General features: G+C 40.7%; 1 protein-coding gene across 3 annotated transcripts; it reads left to right on the top strand.

Moving 5' to 3' along the window:
* On the top strand, positions 1-12,189 carry LOC110533504 (cell adhesion molecule CEACAM21). Of its 3 annotated transcripts, none has more exons than XM_021617779.3 (8): positions 1-414; positions 9,266-9,592; positions 9,855-10,109; positions 10,517-10,660; positions 10,765-10,785; positions 11,073-11,114; positions 11,267-11,331; positions 11,451-12,189. In XM_021617779.3, exons 1-8 carry the CDS (start codon positions 300-302, stop codon positions 11,640-11,642), a joined length of 1,161 nt encoding a protein of 386 aa, XP_021473454.2. In that variant the 5' UTR covers positions 1-299; the 3' UTR covers positions 11,643-12,189. The 3 variants fall into 3 exon arrangements, with proteins under 3 accessions (XP_021473454.2, XP_021473456.2, XP_090042268.1); XM_021617781.3 differs by having other exon boundaries at positions 179-414; positions 10,761-10,785; positions 11,451-11,758; XM_090186142.1 differs by lacking the exon at positions 11,451-12,189 and having other exon boundaries at positions 179-414; positions 10,761-10,785; positions 11,073-11,267.
* The last annotated feature ends 1,277 nt before the right edge of the window (positions 12,190-13,466 follow it).

Raw genomic sequence — 13,466 nt, 5'->3', positions numbered from 1 at the left:
GTTAGAGTTTTGCTTCCACTTTGAAATTAGAGTATTTTGTCTAGATTGTTGACCAAAAATTACAATTAAATACATTTTAATCACACTTGAACAAGAAAATGTGGAAAAAGTTGAGGGGTGTGAATACATTCTGTACACACTGTATCGCTGCTTTAAAAAGTGTGATGCGTCTTGCTGTACTCAGAAGCCAACTCCAATCTCTCTGTGGTTTGTGGGTGGAAGAAGCACATCATGCATCTTTTTTGAGCTAGCTCATGTGTATGACAGTTTAACTTTTGATCGGTCTGGCAAGCTATGGCATGATGGTAAACTGGCTGATTTTTAAGAGAAATTCCACAGAAAAACTGTTATTCTCAAGATGTCCCCTCCAACTGGTTATTCTCCTATTGACCTTGAGCACCACAACACATTCAGGTAAGTTACTTACCAAAAAATTGGGCTGCGTCTAATTTGAAAAATACAGAAGGCAGTGATTTTTGTTGATCAAATTCTTTTATGTAGATTATTATAATAGGTAAATCTCAATCATCAGCATTTGGTCCCCTTTTTCTGTCTTAAAACATTTGGCAACTCATCCTATCAGTCTGTCTGTTTATTGGGTATTGGTGAACATGTAATTCATTACATTGTATTTGCTTTTCTGTAATCCTTAAGAGTATTGACGATATAAGTAACATAAAATAAAAAATCTGCATCGAAATCCGTGAGTTTAAAGTAGAGGAAGGTGGAAGGTGACCGAGCTACAGCAGTGTTTGTCAGACCATGAGAAATTCCGAAAATCAGTCTTCTCACGAAAACGTCTATGGCATCCGAATGGTTTGGCCTACGAAGTAATCGGGGTTAACAATGTGTCCAAAAAAAACACACATATTTCCTGAGCTTTCTTATACCTCCTAGATATAGGACAGACACTTCAGAACCTTATTCTTCATGATTCATTGTTTTACTGTCTCCTTTGCCATTTATGTGTTATTAAATACGTTTCTATAGTAGTAAAGGCCAAATTAAATATTTTATCAAATAATTTGAAATAAAAAAATTTAAACCTAAAGGGGTTCAAAAATGTATAAATCAATACATCAAATTGCTAAATGGTATGATCATCTTAAAACAATTCCATATATTAGCTTCGTAGAACTTGCCCCACCCCTCAACGGCTTAGACTTTTAGAGGTTCTGCATATGAACTCTGATTCACTAGGTCTAGGATATGAGTTGAGGTTTAAACTAAATGGCACTGCATCGCTTCATACAGCATGGCAAAGTATATTGGCAATTTTTTTCATATATTTCAAGGGTTGTGTACTGTAGAGTTCAAAAGGTACTCATACTCCAAGCCATGAAAAATAAATAACCCAAGGAGGCCGAGATGCAAAAATAATTCATTTAATCCATGCTCGAAATAATACAACAAGTGAAAGTGCAAAGTACATGGATTCAATTAATGATATTACTTTTGCATCTTGCCCTCCTTGGGTTATTTATTTTCTATGGTTTTGAGTGTGAGTACCTTTTGAACTCTACAGATATTTTCTTTTCCACGCACCAGTCCATTTCATTCAAGCCTGAGCGCAAACCCTCATACTGGCTTTCTAAGGATGGTGTAGCTACTACCATATTTTCTGTCTAACAAATAACACCCCATTACATTCATTAATTGTAGGACACTGAGTTTTTACTGTAAAAGACACAAAAAATCTAATTTTATCAGTCACATGCGCCGAATACAACAGGTGTAGACCTTACAGTGAAATGCTTACTTACAAGCCTCTAACCAACAATGCAGTTAAAAATAATACAGATAAGAATAAGAGATAAAAGTACTTAAAGAGCAGCAGTGAAATAACAATAGCGAGACTATATACAGGGGGGTACTGACACAGAGTCAATGTGCGGGGGGCACTGGTTATTTGAGGTAGTATGTACATGTAGGTTGAGTTATTAAAGTGACTATGCATAGATAACAACAGAGTAGCAGTGGTGTAAGGGGGGGGGGGGGGCACTGCATATAGTCTGGGTAGCCATTTGATTAGGTGTTCAGAAGCTGTTTGGAAGCCTCTTGGACCTAGACTTGGCACTCCGGTACCGCTTGCCATGCGGTAAAAGAGAGAACAGTCTATGACTAGAGTGGCTGGACTCTTTGACCATTTTTAGGGCCTTCCTCTGACACCGCCTGGTATAGAGAGAATCTGGTACTTACAGGTATCCAAGAGAAAGAAGGAGAGGTTCCTGACTCTGTAGTTAGAGTTCCTCCATACAGCGCTTCAGATTCCAACCAAAGCTATCGACAAAATCCAACTCGAACGTGTACACTCCTTCATACAGAGAGGGCAGAGGTATGAACACCCAATCGTTGCAAAATGTGCTTTCCTTAAGATAAAATAATGGTTAAAAGCCTGGGTGAAAGACTTGCTTGCACGAAAATAGGCACGCATGACCAGTTCCCGAAGGAAATTCCAGAACGGCGTAAATTTTGTTTCCAACTGTCAAGGAAAATAGATTCAAGGGAAACGCGTAACTCTCGTCGCCGATAAACTGTATATTGATAACCAGTTGTTCAGAGACACAAAGACTACTCCATGGCTATTTTCAAAATTACAAAGTTCTCATAAAGGAGGCAAATAAGGAAACACACAATTCTAGCCCGGTTATGGATTGTAATAATACAACAAAAAATATAGCTTTTCTATCTATCTTCAAATATAACTAATTGGAACACTAAAGCACTAATTCAACATGGTGGAGATAAAAACTCAGTAAACAGAAGGCACAGTGTGTGTGGATGGATGGTGTGGTGTGTGTTTTTTGGTGTTTGGGAAAGTGTGGCGTTGAGTGAGAAAGGAAATGGTTGCATTTCCCAGAACCAATGTATTGCTGTGAGCAGGGGTTGTGAGGGAGCTTTCAATGTTGTTCAGATGAGGGACATTCATTATAAAATGTATTATACATCATATTTATTTATTGTCCTATCATGGGGATCCCGGTGGGCTGCCCCGCACCCAGGCAGTGGCAGTGCTGGCGACACTAGCTGCAGTAACCCATGGGGAGGGGGTCACACTCGGACATTCAGAGAGGGGGAATATTATTGTGGCCCTGGTGGCACAAAATCAAAGGTCTGACTGCACGGAGATGCTTGGGAATATGGTCAGTACGGGGGACCATGTTGTGGGTGTTTCATGTGAAGGGGGTATATCTGATCTCCATCATCTGGGACATGACAATGGTAAATCAAATGCCCATTTTTTTTTTGCACAGTTTTACAGGCCTTCTCATACAGCTGCAACTGTATATGCGTTCGTAAATCAAGACCTTTCTTGAGTTGGGCTCTGGGATGGTGCAAATGTTGAGAATCTGAGTCTATGGTTGTTGTGTGGGAAAGGGGTTGAGTGCGTGTGGGTGTGTGTTTGTATCCCACAACTGTTGCGAGGGAGTAAAAGATGTTAGGGACAATATAGGATGATTCAAAATAATTGTTTGCTAATATAATAATTGCTTGCCATAATGTAATTTTGGTAATGGTGAGACTGGTCAGAGGTAAAAAAATCCTTAGCATAAATTGCCAACATTACTACAAATATCAATAGCTAATTTTGGAAAATAAGAAACAGGATTTAAAAAATATATATATACAGTTGAAGTCGGAAATTTACATACACCTTAGCCAAATACATTTAATTTCAGTTTTTCACAATTCCTGACATTTAACCCTAGTAAAAATTCCCTGTCTTACAGTGCCTTGCGAAAGTATTCGGCCCCCTTGAACTTTGCGACCTTTTGCCACATTTCAGGCTTCAAACATAAAGATATAAAACTGTATTTCTTTGTGAAGAAACAACAACAAGTGGGACACAATCATGAAGTGGAACGACATTTATTGGATATTTCAAACTTTTTTAACAAATCAAAAACGGAAAAATTGGGCGTGCAAAATTATTCAGCCCCCTTAAGTTAATACTTTGTAGCGCCACCTTTTTTTCCCATTCCTCCTTGCAAAACAGCTCGAGCTCAGTGAGGTTGGATGGAGAGCATTTGTGAACAGCAGTTTTCAGTTCTTTCCACAGATTCTCGATTGGATTCAGGTCTGGACTTTGACTTGGCCATTCTAACACCTGGATATGTTTATTTTTGAACCATTCCATTGTAGATTTTGCTTTATGTTTTGGATCATTGTCTTGTTGGAAGACAAATCTCCGTCCCAGTCTCAGGTCTTTTGCAGACTCCATCAGGTTTTCTTCCAGAATGGTCCTGTATTTGGCTCCATCCATCTTCCCATCAATTTTAACCATCTTCCCTGTCCCTGCTGAAGAAAAGCGGCCCAAACCATGATGCTGCCACCACCATGTTTGACAGTGGGGATGGTGTGTTCAGCTGTGTTGCTTTTACGCCAAACATAACGTTTTGCATTGTTGCCAAAAAGTTCAATTTTGGTTTCATCTGACCAGAGCACCTTCTTCCACATGTTTGGTGTGTCTCCCAGGTGGCTTGTGGCAAACTTTAAACGACACTTTTTATGGATATCTTTAAGAAATGGCTTTCTTCTTGCCACTCTTCCATAAAGGCCAGATTTGTGCAATATACTGATTGTTGTCCTATGGACAGAGTCTCCCACCTCAGCTGTAGATCTCTGCAGTTCATCCAGAGTGATCATGGGCCTCTTGGCTGCATCTCTGATCAGTCTTCTCCTTGTATGAGCTGAAAGTTTAGAGGGACGGCCAGGTCTTGGTAGATTTGCAGTGGTCTGATCCTCCTTCCATTTCAATATTATCGCTTGCACAGTGCTCCTTGGGATGTTTAAAGCTTGGGAAATCTTTTTGTATCCAAATCCGTCTTTAAACTTCTTCACAACAGTATCTCGGACCTGCCTGGTGTGTTCCTTGTTCTTCATGATGCTCTCTGTGCTTTTAACGGACCTCTGAGACTATCACAGTGCAGGTGCATTTATACGGAGACTTGATTACACACAGGTGGATTGTATTTATCATCATTAGTCATTTAGGTCAACATTGGATCATTCAGAGATCCTCACTGAACTTCTGGAGAGAGTTTGCTGCACTGAAAGTAAAGGGGCTGAATAATTTTGCACGCCCAATTTTTCAGTTTTTGATTTGTTAAAAAAGTTTGAAATATCCAATAAATGTCGTTCCACTTCATGATTGTGTCCCACTTGTTGTTGATTCTTCACAAAAAAATACAATTTTATATCTTTATGTTTGAAGCCTGAAATGTGGCAAAAGGTCGCAAAGTTCAAGGGGGCCGAATACTTTCGCAAGGCACTGTAAATGGTAGATTATTGGACACGCAACAAGAAGGTCTGATTTCAGTATTACTGAAACCGGATCCAAGTGGTACATATAAAGATCAAGTCCATTTAAAAAAATTAGAGGCCTCTTACACTTCAGTGTTGTGATGCAAAAATTCTAGCTAAATGCTTGGATCTGTCACGACTTCTGCCGAAATCAGCCCCTCTCCTTGTTCGGGCGGCGTTCGGCGATCGACGTCACCGGCTTTCTAGCCATCACCGCTCCATTTTTCGTAAATACATTTGTCTTGTTTCCATACACACCTGGTTTTCATTTCCCCAATTAAGATACTTGTATTTAACCCTCTGTTTCCCATCATGTTTTGTGTGTAATTGTTTTCATGTTAGGTGGTGTTAGTTTACGCGCTCTACTTTTATGTTCCGTTTTTTGAGCGCGTTTGTTTCATGTAGTGCTCTCGGTTCTTGGAACTATAATAAAAGTGCGCCTGTTCATTTCAATCTGCTCTCCTGCACTTGACTTCGTCTACAATACACCATCCTGACAGAATTACACACCTTCAATGGAGTCAGCAGGAGCAGGTACCCGGTTAGAGGAGTCGAGGAGTGCGTCCAGGAACATTCGGCCATGTTACAACATCTTGGCAGGAGCATATGATTAAAAAGGTGTTGTTAGATATTATTCAGGCTTTTTACACGGACGATACATTGGAGATAATATAAGACAAGTACTGGAAACAATAGAATACTATGAAATATCAGGGACACCAGGCCATGTTTTCATAGCTGATTTTGAAAAGGCTTTTGATAAAGTACGACTGGAGTTTATTTATAAATGCCTAGAATATTTCAATTTTGGTGAATCTCTTATAAAATGGGTTAAGGTTATGTATAGTAACCCTAGGTGTAAAATAGTAAGTAATGGCTACATCTCAGAAAGTTTTAAACTGTCAAGAGGAGTAAAACAAGGTTGTCCACTATTGGCATATCTATTTATTATTGCCATCGAAATGTTAGCTGTTAAAATTAGATCCAACAATAATATTAAGGGATTAGAAATCCGTGGCTTAAAAATAAAGCTGTTTACACTGATTCATGTTTTTTTTTTAAACCACAATTAGAATCCCTCCACAGCCTCATAGAGGATCTAGATACTTTTGCTAACCTCTCTGGATTAAAACCAAATTATGATAAGTGTAGTATATTATGTATTGGATCACAAAAAAATGCCACTTTTACATTACCGTGTCGTTTGCCAATTAAATGTTCTGACGGGGATGTGGACATACTCTGTATACAAATCCCGAAAGAAAGAAATGATCTTACTCCAATATATTTTTTGAAAAAGTTAGCAAACATAGATCTTGCTACCATGAAAAGGAAAATACCTGTCTATTTGTGGAAAAATCACCCTGATCTTTAGTCATATCACAGTTGACCTATTTGCTTATGGTTTTGCTTAAACCTAGTGACCTACTTTTTAAACCAAATGAACAAAAAATATTCACATTTTATTTGGAATGGCAAGCCAGACAAAATTAAAAGGGCCTAATTATACACTGCTCAAAAAAATAAAGGGAACACTTAAACAACACAATGTAACTCCAAGTCAATCACACTTCTGTGAAATCAAACTGTCCACTTAGGAAGCAAAACTGATTGACAATAAATGTCACATGCTGCTGTGCAAATGGAATAGACAACAGGTGGAAATTATAGGCAATTAGCAAGTCACCCCCAATAAATGAGTGGTTCTGCAGGTGGTGACCACAGACCACTTCTCAGTTCCTATGCTTCCTGGCTGATGTTTTGGTCACTTTTGAATGCTGGCGGTGCTTTCACTCTAGTGGTAGCATGAGACAGAGTCTACAACCCACACAAGTGGCTCAGGTAGTGCAGCTCATCCAGGATGGCACATCAATGCGTGCTGTGACAAGAAGGTTTGCTGTGTCTGTCAGCGTAGTGTCCAGAGCATGGAGGCGCTACCAGGAGACAGGCCAGTGCATCAGGAGACGTGGAGGAGGCCGTAGGAGGGCAACAACCCAGCAGCAGGACCGCTACCTCCGCCTTTGTGCAAGGAGGAGCAGGAGGAGCACTGCCAGAGCCCTGCAAAATGACCTCCAGCAGGCCACAAATGTGCATGTGTCTGCTCAAACGGTCAGAAACAGACTCCATGAGGGTGGTATGAGGGCCCGACGTCCACAGGTGGGGATTGTGCTTACAGCCCAACACCGTGCAGGATGTTTGGCATTTGCCAGAGAACACCAAGATTGGCAAATTCGCCACTGGTGCCCTGTGCTCTTCACAGATGAAAGCAGGTTCACACTGAGCACATGTGACAGACGTGACAGAGTCTGGAGACGCCGTGGAGAACGTTCTGTTGCCTGCAACATCCTCCAGCATGACCGGTTTGGCGGTGTGTCAGTCATGGTGTGGGGTGGCATTTCTTTGGGGGGGCCGCACATTCCTCCATGTGCTCGCCAGAGGTAGCCTGACTGCCTTTAGGTACCGAGATGAGATCCTCAGACCCCTTGTGAGACCATATTCTGGTGCGGTTGGCCCTGGGTTCCTCCTAATGCAAGACAATGCTAGACCTCATGTGGCTGGAGTGTGTCAGCAGTTCCTGCAAGAGGAAGGCATTGATACTATGGACTGGCCCGTCCGTTCCCCAGACCTGAATCCAATTGAGCACATCTGGGACATCATGTCTCGCTCCATCCACCAACGCCACGTTAAACCACAGACTGTCCAGGAGTTGGCGGATGCTTTAGTCCAGGTCTGGGAGGAGATCCCTCAGGAGACCATCCGCCACGTCATCAGGAGCATGCCCAGGCGTTGTAGGGAGGTCATACAGGCACGTGGAGGCCACACACACTACTAAGCCTCATTTTGACTTGTTTTAAGGACATTACATCAAAGTTGGATCAGCCTGTAGTGTGGTTTTTCACATTAATTTTGAGTGTGACTCCAAATCCAGACCTCCATGGGTTGATAAATTTGATTCAAGAATGGCCCTTTTCCCTTTATTCAGATTACAACTGCTCACTTTCGGTTGTTTGAAAACAAAATAATCTCCAAAATATAATTATTTTTTTAAACAAGCTTTAGAAAGTTGGTTGCAATTTCAGTTTAATCCACCTGAAGAGACAGAACAAATAATACAACAAATATTGTGGTTAAACTCAAATATACTAATTAATTTAAAAAATATATATATATATTTGATAATATTGTAAAAAAAGGAACATTTTGTAAATTAATTTAACACACCTGCTCCACATTCACACCTGAGACCTTAACACTAATGAGTCACATGACACCGGGGAGGGAAAATGGCTAATTGGGCCCAATTTGTACATTTTCACTTAGGGGTGTACTCACTTTTGTGGCCAGTGGTTTAGACATTAATGGCTGTGTGTTGAGTTATTTTTGAGGGGACAGCAAATTTACACTGTTATACAAGCTGTACACTCACTATTTTACATTGTAGCAAAGTGTCATTTCTTCAGTATTGTTACATGAAAAGATATACTCAAATATTTACAAAAATGTGAGGGGTGTACTCACTTTTGTGATATACTGTATATTTACCCCCGAAATATATGGGGGATTGGAAATGATGCAGACAATTACATTGATGGAAGCAACAATCTTTCCACAATATTAAATCTGATCCACCCCTAAAAAACTTTTTTTTTTTTAAAGACAAAGGTTAGGTGAATTGAGTTAAGTTTAGAACAAGAGTTAGAGTTTGCAAAAATGCTACAGTTGTCCCCGACATGACCAGAACATGCACATTTTGGATTGCTAGACTATAGCGGATTACGCACTCCCATCCTTCCCGACAAACCTCCCCAAGGTTGTTTCTGTCTCAAGTAACTAGACCATTAGTAGGTATCATACTTCTTGGAGGTGCTCAGAAATATGTAAAGTAGATTTTGTATTCCTCTATAGCTAGGCTGTGCTGACATGGCCATGATGTAAGTCTCTCACTCTTCCTTTCTTACAGGCAGGCCTGAAGTCCCAGGAGAAGGTATATGGGCTATATTAAACAAACCCATACAGTTTTCTGGATCTAGTATACCTTTGAAACTAATCAAAACAGTGGAATGGCGTCACAAAAGTGGAAACTCCCAGACATTCTGTCTTCTCCATAAAATGGATGGGAACATCACCAACATATTCCCTGCATGCAATGGCACTGCACACTTCCTTTCCCACAATAAAACCTTTGTTCTATACTCAGTGAGGGCAGAGGATGAAGGTGTCTATGAAGAAAGAGTGATTTATAAGAATAACACTATGGTCTCATTAAATATATCACTGTCAATCATTTGTAAGTACAGCATATTACCCTAACCCATTTGTATCTGTCTGTCTTTCTACACAGTAATGCCAACTGTGCTTCAGATTCAGTGGAAATCCATACATAGATATATGGAAATCACTAATAGATAAATCCAAGATTGTATTCATGGGGAGCACATGTCCATATAATGGAAGTCACAAAAGTTTGCCAGAGTAAAAAAAAAGTCAGACACATGACCTATTGGATTCAAATTCAGATTCACAACTGATGAATGTTTTGGTCTCTTTAGCTCCTCCCTCCACCCTGCACATCAGCGTAAACTTATCCCACGCGCTGCTAACAATGACCTGTGAGGTCAAGGGATCATACCTCTCCTATTGGTGGCTGAAGGATAACCAGCCCTTCCTCATGGATTCCAGATTGTTATTGGGTGAGAGAAACCAAACCTTACAGGTGAACAACCTGACCAAGGCTGACTGTGGGAAATACACCTGCTTGGTGGCCAACAAGGCAGGCCTGTCACAGGGCCACTTCCAACTCACAGGTGAGAGCAACATAAAAATATCCCCTAAACTTAACCTTTGCCTATGTCCATCATAGGAACATACTGGCAGTGTTCCAAGCTGACCACGTTGCAGTCGCCTGCCAGATCTTACAATGCCTAGATAGGTGTTACACATGTCAGCCAACCACTTTGTATGATATAGCAATCTGATGCCTGACTGCGAAGTCGATGGCGGTGCACGCAGCCATTGGTTGATACGTGCAACCCAACTGCAATATAGTCGGTCTGGAACATAACCTAAACATAACCCTAAACTGAAACCAAACCTCTGTCCAGCAAAGGAACAAAATTACACATAATAATAATTCATATTGTCATTACTAATTGTGGATGATCAGTATCCAAATGCCAGTTTGTTCTAAATGATCTGTTCTATTTGTGGGCAGATAACCAATCCTCTGTGTGTAAGGATGGAATTTTCCGAGCCACACTGCCGATAGGCCAGAGAGAAGTTCTAATCATGGTAATATTGGGCATCTGCATATTCGGCCTGCTCATCATCATTGCCTGCATCAGGAGATATCACCAGGGTAAATAGTGTCATTTACCACAGTAATTAAAAGTCTGTTTAGTAATGGCTGTTATGGTGGTTTCATGAAATTAAAAACAATATTTCTGTTTTTTGGCAAGGTAGAAATACGGAAGCATCTGGCAGGTATGGTTTTAGCCCCTTTCTCAAGATCGTTTGGTAACACTTTACTAAGCCTGCACATAAAATCCTTTTATAATATGTAATATGAGCCATTATAATGTCATACAAATAGGCTTATAATGTGATGTCTATGTATCTATCTCAAATTGCTGTTTATTAAATCAGGTATTGTACAATGTATTATACCTGAAAAGTGTTATCCATTGTTTTTATACTTCTATACACACATCTATGGATAAAAGACCATCCATTCTGTTATTTCATTTTCCTGTCATATTGTATTTGGACAGGACTTTGCAACAAGGAGCAGCATCCTGTCAGAAACAGGAGAGGTACAAACAGCATAACTTAAAGAAAGCATCTGTTTTAGGAATGATCAAATATCATCACTATATTATACTACTATTGTAATAATGGCAAAATAAAAAAATGCAGAATTAATTAAGGGCCTAATGTTAGATTAAAACCGATAAATTGTTTTTAGGAAGGAGAGACAGAGACACCCATGTGTCCGAAAATCATGTGTATGATGAGATAGGAGATGAAGAGGTAAAAAAAATACAATAACATTAACAAAGGGTTATTACTTGGTCACTCAATTAAGCAGTGTGGACCATTGTTAAAATGCCTTAGCTCAGTGCATTCTTGCGTATGTGTGTCATCTCTAGGAGCAGCTTGAACAAGAGGTGGTGATCCCATTGCCATGCGTCTACACAGACTTCCTTCCAAACAGAAAACAAGCAGAGCCCCTAAAGGACTTTGGGTACTCCACCATTGGGCCAGCTAGCCTAAGCGGAGTCGCAGTGATCGAGGCAAGCGAACAAGGTCTTGAATGTAGGTTCCAAGTGGAGACAGCGTAGCATACTAAAAATATCTAAGAAAATTGTATTTGTCACATGCGCCGACTACAATAGGTGTAGACTTTACCTTGGGATGCTTAGTTACGAGCCCTTTCCCAACAATGCAGAGTTAAAAACGTAAGAAAAATCTGCTAAAAAAAGTAAATAGTAACAAAATAAAGACTATTTTATTTTTATTTCAACTTTATTTAACCAGGTAGGCCAGTTGAGAACAAGATCTCATTTACAACTGCGACCTGTGACGACCCTCCCACTCTGTCTGCCGTATTCCCTCTTTGTTCTTGTTTCCTTATAAGGATGCTGGTGGGCGGAGTTGGGAGGGTCGTCAGCTACATAGGAAACACCTGGGCCCGGTGTCTCCCAGGATAAATACACCACTTCCCCATGCAGATACTTTGATAGTTTTTGTTGCGTTTCTAGCACCTTTCAACACCCTGCATCATCACATTCATGCATGCAAAACACTCACTTACACTACTGATTACACACACACCATAGTATATTTTCCTTAGTTGCTTTATTTAATAAATATATATTTTGTTACTCCTTATCTCCACGTTGTCTCCCTTTTGTTACGGGCTTTGAGCCGGTTCGTGACAGACCTGACCAAGATAAAGCATAGCAGTGTGAACAGACAACAACACAGAGTTACACATGGAGTAAACAATAAACAAGTCAATAACACAGTAGAAAAAAAAAGTATATATACATTGTGTGCAAAAGGCATGAGGAGGTAGGCAAATAATTACAATTTAGCAGATTAACACTGGAGTGATAAATGATCAGATGGTAATTTGCAGGTAGAAATACTGGTGTGCAAAAGAGCAGAAAAGTAAATAAATAAAAACAGTATGGGGATGAGGTAGGTAAATTGGGTGGGCTATTTACCGATGGACTATGTACAGCTGCAGCGATCGGTTAGCTGCTCAGGTAGCAGATGTTTAAAGTTGGTGAAGGAGATAAAAGTCTCACTTCAGCGATTTTTGCAATTCGTTCCAGTCACAGGCAGCAGAGAACTGGAAGGAAAGGCGGCCAAATGAGGTGTTGGCTTTAGGGATGATCAGTGAGATACACCTGCTGGAGCGCGTGCTACGGGAGGTTGTTGCCATCGTGACCAGTGAACTGAGATAAGGCGGAGCTTTACCTAGCATAGACTTGTAGATGACCTGGAGCCAGTGGGTCTGGCGACTAGAGCATACAGGTCACAGTGGTGGGTGGTATAAGGTGCTTTGTAACGAAACGGATGGCACTGTGACAAACTGCATCCAGTTTTCTGAGTAGAGTATTGGAAGCTATTTTGTAGATGACATCGCCAAAGTCGAGGATCGGTAGGATAGTCAGTTTTACTAGGGTAAGTTTGGCGGCGTGAGTGAAGGAGGCTTTGTTGCGAAATAGAAAGACGATTCTAGATTGGAGCTGTTGGACGAGGTTGGAGTAGCCAGGAGAAAGGCATGGCCAGCCATTGAGAAATGCTTGTTGAAGTTTTCGATTATCATGGTTTTATCGGTGGTGACTGTGTTACCTAGCCTCAGTGCAGTGGCAGTTGGGAGGAGGTGCTCTTGTTCTCCATGGACTTTACAGTGTCCCAGAACTTTTTGGAGTTAGAGCTACAGGATGCACATTTCTGCTTGAAAAAGCTGGCCTTTGCTTTCCTGACTGAATGCGTGTATTGGTTCCTGACTTCCCTGAACAGTTGCATATCGCGGGGACTATTCGATGCTATTGCAGTCCGCCACAGGATGTTTTTGTGCTGGTCGAGGGCAGTCAGTTCTGGAGTGAACCAAGGGCTATATCTGTTCTTAGTTCTGCATTTTTTGAACGGAG

The sequence above is a fragment of the Oncorhynchus mykiss genome, chromosome 10 (assembly GCF_057628025.1).
Source record: "Oncorhynchus mykiss isolate SJ-2025 chromosome 10, ASM5762802v1, whole genome shotgun sequence".
In the NCBI taxonomy this organism is placed as follows: Eukaryota; Metazoa; Chordata; class Actinopteri; order Salmoniformes; family Salmonidae; genus Oncorhynchus; species Oncorhynchus mykiss.
Note: the sequence above shows the minus strand (reverse complement) of the source record. Positions and strands in the feature narration are given on the sequence as shown.

Bases quoted from the DNA above. Each gene is read 5' to 3' on its own strand.
- LOC110533504 (XM_021617779.3), top strand. From the start codon at position 300: ATGATGGTAAACTGGCTGATTTTTAAGAGAAATTCCACAGAAAAACTG. The intron at 9,593-9,854 runs GTAAGTACAGCA...TGGTCTCTTTAG, and splicing joins TATATCACTGTCAATCATTT to CTCCTCCCTCCACCCTGCAC. The intron at 10,786-11,072 runs GTATGGTTTTAG...GTATTTGGACAG, and splicing joins AATACGGAAGCATCTGGCAG to GACTTTGCAACAAGGAGCAG.